This window comes from Entelurus aequoreus, linkage group LG03 (genome assembly GCF_033978785.1).
Source record: "Entelurus aequoreus isolate RoL-2023_Sb linkage group LG03, RoL_Eaeq_v1.1, whole genome shotgun sequence".
In the NCBI taxonomy this organism is placed as follows: Eukaryota; Metazoa; Chordata; class Actinopteri; order Syngnathiformes; family Syngnathidae; genus Entelurus; species Entelurus aequoreus.
In genome coordinates, this window is record NC_084733.1 from 89,742,663 (window position 1) to 89,765,186 (window position 22,524).

At 36.7% G+C, this 22,524-nt stretch overlaps 1 protein-coding gene across 2 annotated transcripts in view; it reads left to right on the forward strand.

The window, feature by feature from the left end:
* Window positions 1-806: 806 nt before the first annotated feature.
* The window catches only part of dtnbb (dystrobrevin, beta b), a 48,597-nt gene continuing 26,879 nt past the window's right edge, over window positions 807-22,524 (forward strand). The window contains exons 1-10 of one of the 2 annotated variants that reach the window (XM_062043147.1): window positions 807-1,028; window positions 6,001-6,044; window positions 9,367-9,434; window positions 9,676-9,756; window positions 9,831-10,044; window positions 13,772-13,857; window positions 13,944-14,098; window positions 16,099-16,204; window positions 18,323-18,489; window positions 22,202-22,326. In XM_062043147.1, the coding sequence (XP_061899131.1) occupies window positions 9,368-9,434; window positions 9,676-9,756; window positions 9,831-10,044; window positions 13,772-13,857; window positions 13,944-14,098; window positions 16,099-16,204; window positions 18,323-18,489; window positions 22,202-22,326 (1,001 nt within the window). In that variant the 5' untranslated portion in view covers window positions 807-1,028; window positions 6,001-6,044; window position 9,367. The remainder of the gene's footprint in view (window positions 1,029-6,000; window positions 6,045-9,366; window positions 9,435-9,675; window positions 9,757-9,830; window positions 10,045-13,771; window positions 13,858-13,943; window positions 14,099-16,098; window positions 16,205-18,322; window positions 18,490-22,201; window positions 22,327-22,524) is intronic. The other variant, XM_062043149.1, reaches the window with a different exon arrangement.

Genomic DNA, 22,524 nt, shown 5'->3' on the forward strand with positions numbered 1-22,524 from the left:
CCTGCTTCTACCCAGTAAAAGTAGTAAGTACAAAGGAACACATGGGTACTTCCTGCTTCTACCCAGTAAAAGTAGTAAGTACAAAGGAACACGTGGGTACTTCCTGCTTCTACCCAGTAAAAGTAGTAAGTACAAAGGAACACGTGGGTACTTCCTGCTTCTACCCAGTAAAAGTAGTAAGTACAAAGGAACACATGGGTACTTCCTGCTTCTACCCAGTAAAAGTAGTAAGTACAAAGGAACACATGGGTACTTCCTGCTTCTACCCAGTAAAAGTAGTAAGTACAAAGGAACACATGGGTACTTCCTGCTTCTACCCTGTAAAAGTAGTAAGTACAAAGGAACACATGGGTACTTCCTGCTTCTACCCAGTAAAAGTAGTAAGTAAAGTTGTAAGTACCCAGGAACATATTTGTATTTACTACTTCTACCCAATGAAAGTAGTAAGTACACACAAAATGTGCACTTACTACTCCTACCCAGTAAAAGTAGTAAGTGCACCTGTGTTCTATTGTATTGTATTAATTTCTTACCTAAACTTGTTACCTTTGTTGTGATGTTTAAAAGTCATGTTACGTGATAAGATTGTTGTTACTGGGAATCTAAGCACCGATTAAATTGATTCGAACGCACTTTTACAGCAGGTGCGAGTTGTGTACTTTCCTACAGTCTGAGAGGCCCCTAAACGCACACGGGCCGCATCCTCGCCGGCGATTGGACGCGGGCGTGCGCGCGCGGGTGCGGGCAAAGGGGGGAAGACGGCCGCATGCCCGCGCATGGCAACCTCCGGTCTCCGCGCCATCTCCGCCGCCTGGCTGCCGTGACGATGCCGAGTGCGCGGCCGCCGCCACCACCGCAGTGCTCCGGGGGCGAGGACGCGTCGAGGACGGATGGACGCTACTTCCGGTGGTGAGAGCGTCGTCGTTCCGGATTCCTTTTTTTCTTCCTCTTTGACGTCCTGCCTCCGCGGTGCTGATGCGGGATGCTGACGATGCTCTAAACTGACGTCATTCGACGGGCCGACACCGGTGAGATTAGAATTTCTTTCTTTTTTTTTAAAGAAAACATTGTAAAGACGGTTCGTCGTCACCGTCACGACGCGGCGCATCATGGCCGCACATGAGTGATCGCGGAGGGGGGAGATCGCCGCAGAGCAGCGTCGAGCGATGCTCAAAAAGGTGCGGTTACGTGAATGCACCGTTTTAAGACGGTGACGTCACGCACAAGCACCAGCGCCTGTTTGTGCACGACTATGTTGCATTCCTGTATAGTTCGTCATTAAAATATGCAAGATTATTATTTTAATTTTATATATCTAATAGTCAACATCTTTACAGTAATATGATGAAAAAAAATGTATGAAAATATGGCAAACAATAAATCAATCAAATGTAATAATATATGATGTAATTATGTGCAATAATTGGGTGTATTAGGATTTCATTGCAAAATGTAACTATTTTTGTGTTGTTTTTTTCCTAAACACAGAACATATATTTACAATACATTTAATTTTAAGTACCTACTAGATTACATTTATAATTTTTTAAAAATTAAAATAAATAAAACTATTACATATATAAATATTTAAAGTAAAATATCAAATTCTGCAGTTCAGTAAAGACTGCTAATTGGTTCCGGAATGTCCAAAAAGTAGGAATTATTTACTATAAATGGAATATTTTCATAAAACCTGTTCAAGGCTTTTTAAAAATGTTATGAGAGCCATCTTGTAGGGGTGGGAATCTTTGGGAACCGAATAATCCGATTGGCGATTTCATTCAGAATCCATTTTTGAAAATGATGGATCGATTTAGAATCGGGTTGAATTCCCATCGCAATTCGGATGTGAAACGATTTTTTTGTGCACCTTTCCCTCTAGACAACATGTATCACACTCAAGGCCCTGAGGGCCACATTAATGTGGTCCGCCACATCATTTATTGTGGTCATACACCTCATTTAATGTGTTCCACCCTGAATTCAATGTGGTGTTAAACGTCATTTAATGTGGTCTTCCACTTCATTAAAGCTGGCCCGTCACCTCATCCAACATGGTCTTCCTCGCCATTGAAAGTGGCCTGTAACACCATTTAACGTGGTCTTCTACGTCATCCAACATCGTCTTCGACGCCATTTAAAGTGGCCTGTAGCGTCATTTGGTGTGGTCTTCCACGTCATTTAATGTGGTCTTCCACTTCATTAAATCTGGCCCGTCACGTCATCCAACATGGTCTTTCTCGCCATTTAATGTGGCCTGTAACATCATTTAATGTGGTCTTCCATTTCATTAAATCTGGCCCGTCACGTCATCCAAGATGGTCTTTCTCGCCATTTAAAGTGGCCTGTAACGTAATTTAATGTGGTCTTCCACTTCATTAAATCTGGCCCATCACGTCGTCCAACATGGTCTTCCTCGCCATTTAAAGTGGCCTGTAACACCATTTAATGTGGTCGTCTACGTCATTCAACATGGTCTTCCTCGCCATTTAATGTGGCCTGTAACGTCATTTAATGTGGTCTTCCATTTCATTAAATCTGGCCCGTCACGTCATCCAAGATGGTCTTTCTTGCCATTTAAAGTGGCCTGTAACGTAATTTAATGTGGTCTTCCACTTCATTAAATCTGGCCCGTCACGTCATCCAAGATGGTCTTCCTCGCCATTTAATGTGGCCTGTAACATCATTTAATGTGGTCTTCCACTTCATTAAAACTGGCCCGTCACGTCATCCAACATGGTCTTCCTCGCCATTTAATGTGGCCTGTAACGTCATTTAATGTGGTCTTCCATTTCATTAAATCTGGCCCGTCACGTCATCCAAGATGGTCTTCCTCGCCATTTAATGTGGCCTGTAACGTCATTTAATGTGGTCTTCCACTTCATTAAATCTGGCCCGTCACGTCATCCAACATGGTCTTCCTCGCCATTTAAAGTGGCCTGTAACACCATTTAATGTGGTCTTCTACGTCATCCAACATGGTCTTCCACGCCATTTAAAGTGGTCTGTAACGTCATTTGGTGTGGTCTTCCACGTCATTTAATGTGGTCTTCCACTTCATTAAAACATGGCCCATCACGTCATCCAACATGGTCTTCCTCGCCATTTATTGTGGCCTGTAACGTCATTTAATGTGGTCTTCCATTTCATTAAATCTGGCCCGTCACGTCATCCAAGATGGTCTTCCTCGCCATTTAATGTGGCCTGTAACGTAATTAATTGTGGTCTTCCATTTCATTAAATCTGACCCGTCACGTCATCCAAGATGGTCTTCCTCGCCATTTAATGTGGCCTGTAACGTCATTTAATGTGGTCTTCCACTTCATTGAAACATGGCCCATCACGTCATCCAACATGGTCTTCCTCGCCATTTAAAGTGGCCTGTAACACCATTTAACGTGGTCTTCTACGTCATCCAACATGGTCTTCCACGCCATTTAAAGTGGCCTGTAGCGTCATTTGGTGTGGTCTTCCACGTCATTTAATGTGGTCTTCCACTTCATTAAATCTGGCCCGTCACGTCATCCAACATGGTCTTCCTCGCCATTTAAAGTGGCCTGTAACACCATTTAACGTGGTCTTCTACGTCACCCAACATGGTCTTCCACGCCATTTAAATTGGCCTGTAGCGTCATTTGGTGTGGTCTTCCACGTCATTTAATGTGGTCTTCCACTTCATTAAATCTGGCCCGTCACGTCATCCAACATGGTCTTCCTCGCCATTTATTTTGGCCTGTAACGTCATTTAATGTGGTCTTCCACTTCATTAAATCTGGCCCGTCACGTCATCCAACATGGTCTTCCTCGCCATTTATTGTGGCCTGTAACGTCATTTAATGTGGTCTTCCACTTCATTAAATCTGGCCCGTCACGTCATCCAACATGGTCTTCCTCGCCATTTATTGTGGCCTGTAACGTCATTTAATGTGGTCTTCCATTTCATTAAATCTGGCCCGTCACGTCATCCAAGATGGTCTTCCTCGCCATTTAAAGTGGCCTGTAACGTAATTAATTGTGGTCTTCCATTTCATTAAATCTGGCCCGTCACGTCATCCAAGATGGTCTTCCTCGCCATTTAATGTGGCCTGTAACATCATTTAATGTGGTCTTCCACTTCATTAAATCTGGCCCGTCACGTCATCTAAGATGGTCTTCCTCGCCATTTAATGTGGCCTGTAACGTAATTTAATGTGGTCTTCCACTTCATTAAATCTGGCCCGTCACGTCATCCAAGATGGTCTTCCTCGCCATTTAATGTGGCCTGTAACGTAATTTAAAGTGGTCTGTAACATCATTTAAAGTGGTCTGTAACGTCATTTAAAGTGGCCTGTAACATTATTTAAATTGGTCTGTGACGTCATTAAAGTGGCCTGTAACGTCATCCAACATGGTCTTCCACGCCATTTAATGTGGCCTGTAACGTAATTTAAAGTGGTCTGTAACATCATTTAAAGTGGTCTGTAACGTCATTTAAAGTGGCCTGTAACGTCATTTAAAGTGGCCTGTAACATCATTTAAAGTGGTCTGTAACGTCATTAAAGTGGCCTGTAACGTCATCCAACATGGTCTTCCACGCCATTTAATGTGGCCTGTAACATAATTTAAAGTGGTCTGTAACATCATTTAAAGTGGTCTGTAACATCATTTAAAGTGGTCTGTAACGTCATTAAAGTGGCCTGTAACGTCATCCAACATGGTCTTCCACGCCATTTAATGTGGCCTGTAACGTAATTTAAAGTGGTCTGTAACATCATTTAAAGTGGTCTGTAACGTCATTTAAAATGGCCTGTAACATCATTTAAAGTGGCCTGGAGAAGAAGAAAAAAAAAGTGCCCGAAATGTCGACAAAATTCTCTACTCCAGAAAGGTTGGTTAGCATTAGCAATATGCTAACACTGACGGTGTCAATCAAAAGCCTGCATAATTATCTTTGTAAAAGTGCAATGTTTTCATGTGACTAACTTTGTCTTTGTTTACCTTCACAGATACGTTACATGAGTTAAACATACAAAAAATGAGCTAAAATGCTAGTATAATGCGTTAGCATGCTAAGCTAACACAAGATAAATGAGCATACTTCTAAGATGACGTGAAGTATCAACAACCATGATTTTTAGGTTGATGCGGGGAAAAAATAAAATAAAAAAAAAGCTAGTATAAAATGTTAGCATGGCAATGTTAGCATGCTGACATAGGGTAAGTTAGCATGCTTTTGAGATGACGCCAAGTATATAAAAATCCGTGATATTTCGGATTAAAGAAATGAAAATAAAGGAAAATCTAGTATAAAATGTTAGCATGCTAACATAGAATAAGTTAGCATGCTTTTAAGATGACGGCAAGTATAAAAAAAACATGATTTTTAGGTTGATGCGGGGGAAAAAAAAAAAAAAGGTAGTATAAAACGTTAGCATGCCAATGTTAGCATGCTTTTGAGATGACGCCGAGTATATAAAAATCCATGATATGTCGGATTAAACAAATGAAAATAAAGGAAAATCTAGTATAAAATGTTAGCATGCTAACATAGAATACGTTAGCATGCTTTTAAGATGACGGCAAGTATAAAAAAAACATGATTTTTAGGTTGATACGGGGAGAAAAAAAAAAGGTAGTATAAAACGTTAGCATGCCAATGTTAGCATGCTTTTGAGATGACGCCGAGTATATAAAAATCCATGATTTTTAGGATTAAAGAAATGAAAACAAAGGAAAAAGCTAGTATAAAATGTTAGCATGCTAACATAGAATAAGTTAGCATGCTTTTAAGATGACGGCAAGTATAAAAAAAACATGATTTTTAGGTTGATACGGGGGGGGGGAAAAAAAAGCTAGTACAAAAAAGTGCCCGAAATGTCGACAAAATTCTCTACTCCAGAAAGGTTGGTTAGCATTAGCAATATGCTAACATTGACGGTGTCAATCAAAAGCCTGCGTAATTATCTTTGTAAAATTGCAATGTTTTCATGTGACTAACTTTGTCTTTGTTTACCTTCACAGGGTCAAAGTCCAGAGCTACTATTTGTGTGAAACTCCACTGACAGGTAAACACTCCGCTAGCATGCTAACAGTTAGCTACTTAGCTTAGCCACTCTTTCTTTGATTGATTGAGACTTGTATTAGTAGACTGCACAGTGCAGTACATATTCCGTACAATTAAACCACTAAATGGTAACACCCCGATACGTTTTTCAACTTGTTTAAGTCGGGGATCAAACGAATGATGAAAAGTATCAACAACACCCGTACGCTGGGAACTGAGCGCTAGATGTCAAACACGAGTCATTCGATTACCTCGTTGGAATATCTTTTTTGGTGGCAAACTGTTCAAGGCGCTGACTCGTTTGGAGTGTCCAGCTGTCAAAAGTTCTCACCGTTTGAGAGTTAATTCATTTTTAATTTATTTATTTAATGTTGTTCAAAACAAATAATATTAACGACCCCAATTAGGACTGGAAATAATCCACAAAGTCATCGAACTTTCGGTAAAACAGCGGAATAGAACATTTGGTTTACGCGAGAGCAGCCATCACATGTGTTCAGTTAACGACAGAGGTGTGGACTCGAGTCACATGACTTGGACTCGAGTCAGACTCGAGTCATGAATTTGATGACTTTGGACTCGACTTGACAAAATGTAAAGAGACTTGCAACTCGACTTAGACTTTAACATCAATGACTTGTGACTTCACTTGGACTTGAGCCTTTTGACTTGACATGACTTGCTACTTTCCCCAAAACCCAAAGATTAAAAAGTTATTTGGGAGCGCTCCGTATCTTTCATTTTGTACGTGTGTGTCTATCAGCGTGTGTGCTGCCTGTCAGCTGGTGTGCTCTCAGTACAACAGCCAATCAAATTAGATCTACGCTGTTTTCATCCCACAGCTCTCATCCAATCAAATTGCAGGACAACCAATGAAGAAGAATTGTCAAACAACGCGGCAGTGAGAAACAATTATGCCAAAGTTAATTTCGTTCGGGTATTAAAACTACGACTTGGTCAACAAAAAACGAATTGCCGTATGCAAATCATGCAGTTGGAATATTACAGACGGAGACGCAACAACTTCCAACTTCGTTCGACATTTGAAGTTGCACAAAGAAGGGTAAGTTTTGAATGTAAGATAACGTTTATTGGCTAAGTAACACGACTTTTATTTGCTGTGTAGTTAAACCAGTGAGGCTGTAAACTCACTGCTAACGTTATAACCATAGACATCTTATAAGGGTACGCAGCATCGAGCGCTACTGCCTACTGGCGCTGACGAGACGCGGGGCCGCCATCTTGGAGTGGTGATCCGCTCCAGTCAGTGCAATTCATTTGTCAGGAGCAATGAACTGTCAGCAAATTTAATTCATCTTACCTCACTGAATACCACTGATTTTCACACGCTTTTTTGTCATACGTGTAGCTATGATAACGGACACATGTTTTATTATTCATAGTTTGCTTAACAGTAACAGAATATTCTTATATGCTATAAGTGACCAGACGTCCGAGATCAAAACTGGCAATATAATCCCAGAGAAAGGGGAAAAAAACGGTCAGCTATTTTTAAATTGAAGAAACAATATGATTACGTTATATATACATGCTACATAAACAATGTATGAATACATTAGATATCTATATATCTTATAGACTGTATCTCTGTTGCTGCAGCAGCAGAGAGTTTATTCTGTTTTGACACTTTGTATCGATATTTTGTATTACATTCTTCCCTTAAATGATCATGTTTACAGTCATTGTTTTATATGTATTTTTTATGTATGTCGCTTTGGATAAAAGCGTCTGCCAAATACTTAAACATATATAAACACCTGAAAGTCTTTATATCAGCTAAAACCACCAATCTGTTTCACTAGATTCAGAATAAAACCAAATGCTGTCTTACCCAACAATGTTAGTATTTGAATATTGTTACTTGAAGACTTATTCCTGGTTACAATTATACTGTTAAGAAAGTATTGTCTTATATTTTGCCTAAAATGAGAATGCATCATAATCAGTGGCGGCTGGTGAATTTTGTTTTAGGTGGGGCTGAAAGTTTGTAAACCAAACCCCTGTTAGGGGGGTCATCCTCCCCCAGAAGATTTATTTGTGATTTTCACATACAAATATTGAAGATCTTTGCTCCTTCTCAACTCTGTGGTAATGTTATTTTCATAAAATACAGCCAATAGTACATTAATGTTAAATCTTACTTGTGAAAAGTAATCCCCCGATTCCTATTTTCAACAGTCCGCTCATTTGAGCAAGAAAACGCTGAACACCATCTTTGTTTTCTACCTGTCAACTGTCAGTTTAGGCTGCTCGCCGGCTCCTCATCACCACTTCAAGATGGCGGCCAAATTGCTCGCGTCACAGCAACCAATACTGCGTCTACTTATAAGATGTCTATGGTTATAACATCATTGCAAACACGGCAATCTGTTGCGTCCACTGCAGTTTGCTTCCTTATTCATACTTTTTGTCAAGTGATTTTTTTAAGCAGGGTTGCATGAGGTACCTACACTTAACGTTACGTTAATCAATGTATCACACACAATAACATAACGTTAGACGGCGGTCAGCAGCACCGCATATTTTAGCCACCTACAAAAAGACAAACATAGTCAAATAAAGGTCAGTTAAAATGTATACTATATTAAGAATATGTGAACATATTGCATAGGGCCCTGACATCTAAAAAGTACAACTCTGTTCATTGTTATGTTCATGTTTTTGTTATGTTTTTCATGTGTACGCACACATCAACACACATACAGTATGAGATGAGATCAATGAGATAAGGTAAGAACAGAATAGAAACTGCTGTGGAACTAGTTACAATGCAATGTGCCATGGACATACAATGTTAACACTTTTGTACAAATAAGTACAGTTGCACTTGTTTTTTCAAATGTGTTTATTCTGTAAAGGAATGAGTTAAATGTTTAAAATTGTTTAAACTATTAAAATGACTGGTTAATAGTGCTATTATGAATTGCAATGTCAGCACTATTTTTTTTCCTGCTATTTCAAATGCACTTGTTTTAATAAATAAATACAGCGTTTTAAAAGCATACACAATCTGTGTAAATATATTAGTCTGTGGTTAAAAGGACTTGAAATGACTCGAAATTCAAAATGCAGGACTTGGGACTTGACTTGAGACTTTCCAGTCTTGACTTTGGACTTGACTCGGGACTTGACTCGAGACTTGAGGGCAAAGACTTGAGACTTACTTGTGACTTGCAAAGCAATGACTTGGTCCCACCTCTGGTTAACTATGGCAGCATTTTAGGACACTGTGAAAGGCCAGTGTTTAATGTTGTCGATGTGAAAGGCCAGTGTTTAATGTTGTTGGTGTTTGGGTGTGTCAGGATGATCGAGGAGGGCAGCAAGCGAGGGAAGGCGGTGGTGGAGAAGAGGCAGCTCTTCATGGAGATGAGTGAGTCAACGCCGTCATGCAGAAAGTATTCACAGCACTTTCCCCACATTTTGTTGTGTTATAGCCTTCTTCCAAAATGGAATAAATTGTCCTCAGTGCATGACCTCCACCAGGGGGCGCTAGCGTCCTCACAGTAGAACCCCGGAACTCCTTACATTTTCCAGTTAGGACTGAACTTCCTGCCTGGAACTGATTGGTTCCTTCTGGCTATTGTTCTACTAAACATGACTAATGTTTCCAGGAGCTCAGAACTTTGACGTGATCAGACTGTCCACCTACAGGACCGCCTGCAAACTGCGCTTTGTGCATAAGCGATGCAACCGTAAGACAAAGACACAAACGCCGCCTAGTAATGGTAGACCGAGGTCACGTAGTGGTCGTTATTGTGTGTGTCAGTGCACCTGGTGGACGTGTGGAACATGATCGAGGCCTTCCGGGACAACGGCCTCAACACGCTGGATCACGGCGCCGAGATCAACGTGTCGCGCCTGGAGACCATCCTGTCCTCCATCTACTACCAGCTCAACAAGCGGCTGCCCACCACCCACCAGATCAACGTGGAGCAGTCCATCGGCCTGCTGCTCAACTTCATGGTGGCCACCTACGACAGGTAAAATGTAGAACAATAATAGAAACATTTAATTTAGCTGCTGACATAGTCTATTATTTTATGCTAACTAGTAATTATCTACTTGTGTCTTTGTGTTGTAACGTGTTTCTATCTACACTTATTCTTCATTTGTTTGACACGTTACTACATGAGTTAGGGTTGAACAATACGAAAATGAGCTAAAATGCTAATGCGTTAGCATGCTAACGTTAGCATGCTAACATAGGATAAGTTAGCATACTTCTAAGATGACGTGAAGTGTCAAAAACCATGATTTTTAGGTAAATGCGAATGAAAATAAAGAAAAAGCTAGCATAAAATGTTAGCATGCCAATGTTAGCATGCTAACATAGGATAAGTTAGCATACTTCTAAAATGACGGGGTGTATCAAAGACCCTTATTTATAGGATGGAACAAATGAAAATGAAGAAAAAGCTAGCATAAAACGTTAGCATGCCAATGTTAGCATGCTAACATACGATAAATTAGCATACTTCTAAGATGACGTGAAGTATCAAAAACCATGATTTTTAGGTAAATGCGAATGAAAATAAAGAAAAAGCTAGCATAAAATGTTAGCATGCCAATGTTAGCATGCTAACATAGGATAAGTTAGCATACTTCTAAAATGACGGGATGTATCAAAAACCCTTATTTATAGGATGGAACAAATGAAAATGAAGAAAAGGCTAGCATAAAACGTTAGCATGCCAATGTTAGCATGCTAACATAGGATAAGTTAGCATACTTCTAAAATGACGGGATGTATCAAAAACCCTTATTTATAGGATGGAACAAATGAAAATGAAGAAAAGGCTAGCATAAAACGTTAGCATGCCAATGTTAGCATGCTAACATACGATAAATTAGCATACTTCTAAGATGACGTGAAGTATCAAAAACCATGATTTTTAGGTTGATGCGAAAAAAGAAAAAAAAGCTAGTATAAAATGTTAGCATGCCAATGTTAGCATGCTTACATAGGATAAGTTAGCACATTTTAAGATGATGCCAAGTATATAAATCCATGATATTTGGGCTTGAACCAATGAAAATGAAGAAAAAGCTAGCATAAAATGTTAGCATGCTAACATAGGATAAGTTAGCATACTTCCAAGATGACGTGAAGTATCAAAAACCATAATTTTTAGGTTGATGCGGGGGGGAAATCTAGTCTAAAATGTTAGCATGCCAATCTTAGCATGCTAACATAGGATAAGTTAGCAAATTTTAAGATGACACCAAGTATAAAAATCCATGATTTTTAGGATCAAACCAAATGAAAATGAAGGAAAAAAGCTAGCATAAAATGTTAGCACGCTAACATAGGATAAGTTAGCATACTTCCAAGATGACGTGAAGTATCAAAAACCATGATTTTTAGGATTCAATATACATGAGTTAAAATCCTGATAGCTTGATGCTAATTTACATTGGATTTTCCATACGTAGGCTGCGGTTAGCATTAGCGATTTTACACGGCGATTTCAACACCTCCAAATGTGTTAATTAAAACTTCGACTAAGATGCACGTTGCAATCAAACAGCTGCTGTGTAATAAGTACAGTACTTACAGTATTAACACTTTTCAGGGCGCGACAAAAACCTAAACGACACACCGTAAACTATACACTACTGCCCTCTAATGTCTTGCCCTTGCAACTGTCATTTTACCCCCCAAAAAAACCGCCCAATTTTTACAAAATGTGCTAGCTTAATGCTAATTTACATTGGATTTTCCGTTTCCGGGTGTTGTTGATAAATGTCTGTGGCTTTGCCTATTAGAGTTTTAACTTGCACTTACAGATGTAGCGACCGACTGTAGTTGCCGACGGTGGTTTTCTGACGTGTTCCTGAGCCCATGTGGTGATATCCTTTACGCGCTGATGTCGCTTTTTGACGCGGTACATATGTTGCCATCATATATGTTGCCATCATGGACGCCCCTGCTTATTTCAGCAAAACGATGCCAAGCCACGGAGACTGTTGAACAACTTAAGCTGTACGTCAAGCAAGAACGGGAAAGAATACCAAAAAACAATTGGAAATGCGGACTCGTCAGACCCAAAGAACATTTTTCCACTTTGCATCAGTCCATTTTAGATGAATTCGGGCCCGGCGAAGCCGGCGCCGTTTCCGGGTGTTGTTGATAAATGTCTGTGGCTTTGCCTATTAGAGTTTTAACTTGCACTTACAGATGTAGCGACCGACTGTAGTTGCCGACGGTGGTTTTCTGACGTGTTCCTGAGCCCATGTGGTGATATCCTTTACACACTGATGTCGCTTTTTGACGCGGTACATATGTTGCCATCATGGACGCCCCTGCTTATTTCAGCAAAACGATGCCAAGCCACGGAGACTGTTGAACAACTTAAGCTGTACGTCAAGCAAGAACGGGAAAGAATTCCAAAAAACAATTGGAAATGCGGACTCGTCAGACCCACAGAACATTTTTCCACTTTGCATCAGTCCATTTTTAGATGAATTCGGGCCCGGCGAAGCCGGCGCCGTTTCCGGGTGTTGTTGATAAATGTCTGTGGCTTTGCCTATTAGAGTTTTAACTTGCACTTACAGATGTAGCGACCGACTGTAGTTGCCGACGGTGGTTTTCTGACGTGTTCCTGAGCCCATGTGGTGATATCCTTTACACGCTGACGTCGCTTTTTGACGCGGTACATATGTTGCCATCATATATGTTGCCATCATGGACGCCCCTGCTTATTTCAGCAAAACGATGCCACGCCACGGAGACTGTTGAACAACTTATTTTTCCACTTTGCATCAGTCCATTTTTAGATGAATTCGGGCCCAGCGAAGCCGGCGCCGTTTCCGGGTGTTGTTGATAAATGTCTGTGGCTTTGCCTATTAGAGTTTTAACTTGCACTTACAGATGTAGCGACCGACTGTAGTTGCCGACGGTGGTTTTCTGACGTGTTCCTGAGCCCATGTGGCGATATCCTTTACACGCCGATGTCGCTTTTTGACGCGATACATACAGACCCAAAGAACATTTTTCCACTTTGCGTCAGTCCATTTTTAGATGAATTCGGGCCAAGCGAAGCCGGCGCCGTTTCCGGGTGTTGTTGATAAATGTCTGTGGCTTTGCCCATTAGAGTTTTAACTTGCACTTACAGATGTAGCGACTGACTGTAGTTGCCGACGATGGTTTTCTGACGTGTTCCTGAGCCCATGTGGTGATATCCTTTACACACTGATGCGGTACCGCCTGAGGGGATGGAAGGTCCGCAATATCATGGCTTACGTGCAGTGATTTCTCCAGATCCTCCGAACCTTTTGACGACATTACGGAGCGTGGATGGTGAAATCCCTAAATTCCTTGCAATAGCTTGGTTGATAAATGTTGTCCTCAAACAATTTGCTCAGGCATTTGTCGACAAAGTGGTGACCCTCGCCCCCGTCCTTGTTTTTACACCCAATCATGGCACCCACCTGTTCCCAATTAGCCCGTTCTACCTGTGGGATGTTCCAAATACGTGTTTTGACGAGCACTCCTCAACTTCCTCGGTCTTTTTTGCCACTTGTGCCAGCTTATTTTAAACACGTTGCAGGCATCAAATTCCAAACGAGCTAATATTAGCACAATCAATACAAATCATCGTGTTCTGTTTTTATTTACCATTTACACAACGTGGCCACGTCACTGCTTTTGAGTCAAACGGGTGTTGTTGATAACCTCCAAGCACGCCTGGTCTCCTTCCTGTGCAGCGAAAGCCACGGCAAGCTGACGGTCTTCTCCATGAAAGCCATGCTGTCCACGATGTGCGGCGGCAAGATCGTGGACAAGCTGCGCTGTGAGTGTGAAGAGTAGTTCCCCCGCCCGGCCACACGAGGGTGCTGTGGTCCAGCTAAATGCTTTTGTTGCTGTGTTGTCCCGCAGATATTTTCTCGCAGATCTCCGACTCGAGCGGCGTGATGGTGTTCGCCAAGTTCGACCAGTTCCTCCGCGAGGTGCTCAAGCTCCCCACCGCCGTCTTCGAGGGGCCCTCCTTTGGCTACACCGAGCACTCGCTGAGGACCTGCTTCCCCCAGCAGGTGGGAGGAGGAACAACTTTAGCATCTCACCTGTGTGTGTGTGTGTGTGTGTGTGTGTGTGTGTGTGTGTGTGTGTGTGTGTGTGTGTGTGTGTGTGTGTGTGTGTGTGTGTGTGTGTGTGTGTGTGTGTGTGTGTGTGTGTGTGTGTGTGTGTGTGTGTGTGTGTGTGTTCTGGCAATGCATCAATTGGGGGTTAAATCACCAAAAATGATTCCCGGGCGTGGCCGCCGCTGCTGCTCACTGCTCCCCTCACCTCCAAGGGGGGTGATCAAGGGTCAAATGCGGAGAGTAATTCCGAGTGTGTGTGAGACAATCATTGGTACTAGGGATGTCCGATAATGGCTTTTTGCCGATATTCCCATATTGTCCAACTCTTTAATTACCGATACCGACATCAACCGATACATGCAGTTGTGGAATTAACACATTATTATGCCTAATTTGGACAACCAGGTATGGTGAAGATAAGGTCCTTTTTAAAAAAAAATTGTAAAATAAGATAAATAAATTAAAAACATTTTCTTGAATAAAAAAGAAAGTAAAACAATATAAAAACAGTTACATAGAAACTAGTAATGAATGAAAATGAGTAAAATTAACTGTTAAAGGTTAGTACTATTAGTGGAGCAGCAGCACGCACAATCATGTGTGCTTACGGACTGTATCCCTTGCAGACTGTATTGATATATATTGATATATAATGTAGGAAGCAGAATATTAATAACAGAAAGGGAGGTTTTTTGGGTTGGTGCACTAATTGTAAGTGTATCTTGTGTTTTTTATGTGGATTTAATAAAAAAACAAAAACAAACAAACAAAAAAAAACGATACAGATTATAAAAAAACGATACCGATAATTTCGATATTACATTTTAACGCATTTATCGGCCGATAATATCGGCAGGCCGATATTATCGGCCGATGGATTTAATTTAAAAAAAAAAAACCCGATACAGATTATAAAAAAAAACGATACCGATAATTTCCGATATTACATTTTAGCGCATTTATCGGCCGATATTATCGGACATCCCTAATTGGTACTTTAACTTTTTAACTTAAAAAATGGTGACATTTGTCGTGTAAAATTCTGACTTTTTTTCACACTATTGCCCATTTTTTTGTTGTAGTAAAAAAAAATAATTTTTTTTTTTTTTTTTTTTTGTCATAGAGAAATACAATCATGTGTGCTTACGGACTGTATCCCTTGCAGACTGTATTGATATATATTGATATATAATGTATATATTGTGTTTTTTATGTTGATTTAATTTAAAAAACTTTTTTTTTTTTTTTTTTTTTTAAAGTTCTTGGGGGAGGGGGGGGTGGTAAAAAAAAAAGTATTTATTTTTTTATTTTTATTTTTTGTCATAGAGAAATACAATCATGTGTGCTTACGGACTGTATCCCTGCAGACTGTATTACTCTATATTGATATATAATGTATATATTGTGTTTTTTATGTTGATTTAATTTTAAAAAAAAAAAATATATATATATATATATATATTTTTTTTTTTTTAACTTCTTGTGCGGCCGCGGCCCGGTACCAATCGGTCCGCGGCCCGGTGGTTTGGGACCACTGCCTTAAAAGGGAAACCTTTTTAAATGATAGTCAGATCCATTCTGAAGATGCCTAAGTGATTTTTAAGCTTTGGCCCATATTTAATTTGAACTTTTTATTTGTATTTTTTAAATGGTCCTCAGTAGTAAAGTACAAATTTGTGTGAATTATGCAAAATTATTCAAATTTGGTCCCCATGAAGCATATTAACTCTTTTTCCCCAGTAAGAATGATCAGCACATTACTTCATCAATCCAGAGATTGGCCATTTTTCCTCATTTTTTTTATGCCTCCACAACCTGTAGAAAGGTTGCTCCCCACAAGTCCTGATCAAAAACTTGGTCCCCATTCCGAATGATAACCAGTATGTGTGTGTGTGTGTGTGTGTGTGTGTGTGTGTGTGTGTGTGTGTGTGTGTGTGTGTGTTTGCGTCTAGAAGAAGATCGTGCTGAACACTTTTTTGGACGTGTTGATGGCGGACCCCCCACCTCAATGCCTCGTCTGGCTGCCGCTGATGCACCGACTCGCCAACGTCGAAAATGGTAATTAGCACAACAAAAAAAACCCCGCCTCCGATCCATTAGCCGCAAAGCGTCCTGTCAAAAAACTCCAAAAAATTTTTTTTTTTTTTTTTTACAAAACGTGTTAGCTCGATGCTAATTTACATTGGATTCGCCATAGATAGGCTGCTATTAGCATTAGCGATTTTACATGGCGGTTTCAACACCTCCAATTTTGTTAATTAAAACTTCAACTAAGATACATGTTACAATCCATCAGCTGATGTGTAATAAGTACAATACTTACAGTATGAACACTTTTTAGGGCGCAACAAAAACCTAAACGACACACCATAAACTATACACTACTGCCCTCTAATGTCTTGGCCTTGCAACTGTCATTGACTCACAAAAAAAATGCTCCTCTTTTACAAAATTTACTAGCTTGATGCTAATTTCCATTGGCTTTGCCATAGATAGGCTGCTATTAGCATTAGCGATTTTACATGGCAAGTTCAACACCGCCAAATTTGTGAATAAAATTTGAACTAAGATGCACGTTACAATCAAACAGCTGATGTGTAATAAGTACAATACCTGCAGTATGGACACTTTTTAGGGCGCAACAAAAAACTGAAATAATTAAATCAATAATTAAATATGGAGGGTCAAGTGGGACAAAATTAGATAAATACATGTTTAAATTGTTAATTAGATGTTTCCTTAATTTATTTAATGGGAATTTCCATTTAATGTATTAATCATTTGATGAATATATTAAATGTTTAATTATTTATGTAGCATTTCATCTTTGCTGATTTAATGGATTCTTTCATGATTTAATTATTTCATGATTTAAGTAATCTTTTTGTGATTTCATTATTTATTTATTTACTTCATCAATCTATTTTGTCGGTCAAACTCAGCATTTCAAAGTCAGTGGGCGGGGCTTACACAAATCTAGTCCAGTGATTGAAATAATAAAAATAAAATAATTAAATATGGAGGGTCAAGTGGGACAAAATTAGATAAATAAATGTTTAAATTATTACTTAGATGTTTCCTTAATTTATTTAAAGTGAATTTCCATTTAATTTTTTTTTATCATTTGATGAATAAATTAAATGTTTCATTATTTTTTTTTTTTTATCTTTGCTGATTTAATGAATTATTTCATGATTTAAGTAATTTTTTTGTGATTTCATTATTTATTTATTTACTTCATCAATTTATTTTGTCGGTCAAACTCAGCCATCAAAGTCAGTGGGCGGGGCTTACACAAATGTAGTCCAGTGATTGAAATAATAAAAATAAAATAATTAAATATGGAGGGTCAAATGGGACAAAATTAGATAAATAAATGTTAAAATTATTACTTAGACGTTTCCTTAATTTATTTAATGTGAATTTCCATTTAATTTTTTTATCATTTGATGAATAAATTAAATGTTTTATTTATTTATTTATTTTTTTATCTTTGCTGATTTAATGAATTATTTCATGATTTAAGTAATTTTTTTGTGATTTCATTATTTATTTATTTACTTCATCAATTTATTTTGTCTGTCAAACTCAGCCATCAAAGTCAGTGCAGTGATTGAAATAGTAAAAATAAAATAATTAAATCAATAATTAAATATGGAGGGTCAAGTGGGACAAAATTAGATAAATCCGTCTTTAAATTATTACTTAGATGTTTCCTTAATGTATTTAATGTGAATTTCCATTAAATTTTGGAATCATTTGATGAATAAATTAAATGTTTAATTATTTATGTACCATTTCATCTCTGCTGATTTAATGGATTCTTTCATGATTTAATTATTTCATGATTTAAGTCATTTTTGGTGATTTCATTATTTATTTATTTACTTTAGCAAAAAAAAAAAAAAGTCAGTGGGCGGGGCTTACACAAATCTAGTCCAGTGATTGAAATAATCCAAAATAAAATAATTAAATGTATTTTTAAATTAAATGACACATTTTATAAGATATTTATTATATAATTATAATTAATTAATGACACATGTTGAAGATTAAATTAATTTATTTTTGTCCGATTTGACCCTCTATACAAAACATCAACTACGCTTATCCACACAAGAGCTCCGCCTCTTTAAAATCCTCCAGCCAATCACATTTCTCTCCCCTCCCCTCCAGTCTTCCATCCGGTGGAATGTTCCTATTGCCGGAGCGAGAGCATGATGGGTTTCCGCTACAGGTGCCAACAGTGCCACGGCTACCAGCTGTGCCAGAGCTGCTTCTGGCGGGGCCACGCCAACGGTCCCCATAGCAACCAGCACCAGATGAAGGAGCACTCGTCCTGGGTAAGATGAGGTGAAAAGTCGATATCGCTCTCGCGGTGGAAATTGTATTCATTGTTGATTGGCTCCAGAGATAAATACAAAAAAATGAACCATTTAGTAGTGAGTTATAATGACAGTGATAATGATACTTGGAAGATACTTTTTTGGTGTGTTTTGGTGAAAAAAATGTTTTCAGAGTTATAATGATAGTTGGAGGAAACTTTTTCCCTGTTTTTGTGTATTTAAAAAAAACACTTTAGCAGTGAGTTATAAGGATAGTGATACTGATGCTTGGAAGAAAAGTTGTTTGTGTGTGTGTGTTGTGTTTTTGTGTAAAAACACTTTAGCTGTTATTTATAATGATAGTGATAATGATAATTGGAAAAAAAAAGATTTGTGTAAAAAAAACACAATTTTTTATATGTAATGATAGTTATAATGGTACTTGGAAGAAACTTCCTTTTTGGATGTTGTTTTTGTGTTTAAAAAAACCCACTATATTTTATATATAGTATAATGATAGTGATAATGATACTTGGAAAAAAAAACAATTTGTGTAAAAAAAATTTTTTGTGTAAAAAAAAAACGTTTTTTGTGTAAAAAAAAATTTTTTGTGTAATAAAAACACTTTAGATACACTATATGATAGTGCTATACTTGGAAGAAACTGTTTTTTTTGTGTTTTTGTGTAAAAACACTAGCTGTTATTTATACTGATAGTGATAATGATACTTGGGAAAAACTTTCTTTTAGGGTGTTTTGTTTTTATGTAAAAGTACACTACTTTTTTTTATTTGGAATGATAGTGTTAATGATACTTGGGAAAAAAAATTGTGTAAAAAAACATTTTTTTGTGTAAAAAAAATATTTTTTTGTGTAAAAAAACATTTTTTGTGTAAAAGAAACAACCCCTTTAGATACACTTTATGATAGTGATATACTTGGAAGAAAGGTTTTTTTTTGGTGTTTTTGTGTAAAAAAAAACACTAGCTGTTATTTATAATGATAGTGATAATGATACTTGGAAAAAACTTTCTTTTAGAGTGTTTTGTTTTTATGTAAAAATACACTAGTTTTTATTTGGAATGATAGTGTTAATGATACTTGGGGAAAAAAATGGTGTAAAAAAACCCAACATTTTTTTGTGTAAAAAAACATTTTTTTGTGTAAAAAAAACATTTTTTTGTAAAAAAAAAAACATTTTTTTTTGTAAAAAAACATTTTTTTGTGTAAAAATAAAAAATTTTGTGTAAAAAAAATATTTTTTGTGTAAAAAAACCCACATTTCTTTGTGTAAAAAAAAAAAAATTTTGTGTAAAAAAAAAATATTTTTTTTGTGTAAAAAAACATTTTTTTGTGTAAAAACACTAGCTGTTATTATACTGATAGTGATAATGATACTTGGGAAAAACTTTCTTTTAGGGTGTTTTGTTTTTATGTAAAAATACACTAGTTTTTATTTGGAATGATAGTGTTAATGATACCTGGGGGAAAAAAATTGTGTAAAAAATAATTTTTTTGTGTAAAAAAAACATTTTTTGTGTAAAAAAAAAAAATCATTTTTTCGTGTAAAAAAATATTTTTTGTGTGAAAAAAATATTTTTTGTGTAAAAAAAACATTTTTTTTGTGTAAAAAAACATTTTTTTTGTGTAAAAAAAATATTTTTTTGTGTAAAAAAAATATTTTTTTGTGTAAAAAAAATATTTTTTTGTGTAAAAAAAAACATTTTTTTGTGTAAAAACACAAGCTGTTATTTATACTGATAGTAATAATGATACTTGGGAAAAACTTTCTTTTAGGGTGTTTTGTTTTTATGTAAAAATACACTAGTTTTTATTTGGAATGATAGTGTTAATGATACTTGGGGGGAAAAATTGTGTTAAAAAAAGCATTTGTTTGTGTAAAAAATCATTTTTTTGTGTAAAAAAACATTTTTTTGTGTAAAAACACTAGCTGTTATTATACTGATAGTGATAATGATACTTGGGAAAAACTTTCTTTTAGGGTGTTTTGTTTTTATGTAAAAATACACTAGTTTTTATTTGGAATGATAGTGTTAATGATACCTGGGGGAAAAAAATTGTGTAAAAAATCATTTTTTTGTGTAAAAAAACCATTTTTTTGTGTAAAAAAAACATTTTTTTGTGTAAAAAAAACATTTTTTTGTGTAAAAAAAAAAACATTTTTTTGTGTGAAAAAAAACATTTTTTTGTGTAAAAAAATATTTTTTGTGTGAAAAAAATATTTTTTGTGTAAAAAAAAAAACATTTCTTTGTGTAAAAAAAACATTTTTTGTGTAAAAAAAACAACATTTTTTTGTGTAAAAACACAAGCTGTTATTTATGCTGATAGTAATAATGATACTTGGGAAAAACTTTCTTTTAGGGTGTTTTGTTTTTATGTAAGAATACACTAGTTTTTATTTGGAATCATAGTGTTAATGATACTTGGAAAATATTTTTTTTGTGTAAAAAAAACAATTTTTTTGTGTAAAAAAAACAATTTTTTTGTGTAAAAAAAACAATTTTTTTGTGTAAAAAAAAACAATTTTTTTGTGTAAAAAAAATAATTTTTTTGTGTAAAAAAAATAATTTTTTTGTGTAAAAAAAATCATTTTTTTGTGTAAAAAAATAATACTTTTTTTGTGTGAAAAAAAACATTTTTTGTGTAAAAAAACATTTTTTTGTGTAAAAAAAAATAATTTTTTTGTGTAAAAAAAAATAATTTTTTTGTGTAAAAAAAAAAAAATTTTTTTGTGTAAAAAAAAAAATCCTTTTTTTTGTGTAAAAAAAATAATAATTTTTTTTGTGTAAAAAAAAAAAATTTTGTGTAAAAAAACCAAATTTTTTTGTGTAAAAAAAACACATTTTTTTGTGTAAAAAAAACATTTTTTTGTGTAAAAAAAAAATTTGTTTGTGTAAAAAAAAACATTTTTTGTGTAAAAACACAGCTGTTATTTATACTGATAGTAATAATGATACTTGGGAAAAACTTTCTTTTAGGGTGTTTTGTTTTTATGTAAAAATACACTAGTTTTTATTTGGAATGATAGTGTTGATACTTGGGGAAAAAAAATTGTGTAAAAAATATTTTTTTTGTGTAAAAAAAACATTTTTTTGTGTAAACAAAACATTTTTTTGTGTAAAAAAAAACAACTTTAGATACACTTTATGATAGTGATATAGGTTTTTTTTGTGTGTTTTTGTGTAAAAAAAACACACTAGCTTTTATTTATAGTGATTATTTTTAGTATACATTTTTTTTCGGTGTTGTGTTTGTGTGTAAAAAAAACACTTTAGCGGTGACTTATAATGATACTCAAAAAACCTTTTTGTGTGTATAAAAACAACACTTTACTGGTTATTTATAATAATAGTAATAATAATACATGGGGGTAACTTTTTTAAGGTGGTGTTTTTCTGTAAAAAAAACAACTTTAGCTGTTATTTACAGTATAATCCATCCATTTTCTACAGCTTGTCCCCCTGGGGGTCAAGGGGTGATATTGATAATGAGACTTGTAAGAAACTAACTTTTTTGCTTTGAGGGTTAGTTATGATAGTGAAGATAATACTTGGAAGATACTTTTTTTATTGGAAGTGTTGCAGGCTGGGATTGGTTTGGAGTTGTGAAAGTATCATTATCACTGTCGTTATAACTAACTGCTAAAAAGTATTTTGTGTGCGTGGTCTTTGTTGTGAGGCTGACCCTTCTCCGCCGGGGTCTTTGCAGAAGTCTCCCGCCAAAAAGCTGAGCCACGCCATCAGTAAATCTCTGGGCTGCGTCCCCATCGGAGAGCCCCCCCACCCCGTGTTCCCCGAGCAGGCCGAGAGACCCCAAGACCCCCCCCACACCGTGTAAGTGTCAGCGCCCGCGTCCTCGCGCCGCTTACCCTATTTCCCAGACTATAAGGCGCACTTCAAATCCTTTCGTTTTCTCAAAACTGGACAGTGCGCCTTATAACCTAATGCACCTAATGTACGGGATGATCCTGGTTGTGCTTACCGACCTCCAAGCTATTTTATTTGGTGCAAGGTGTAATGATAAGTGTGACC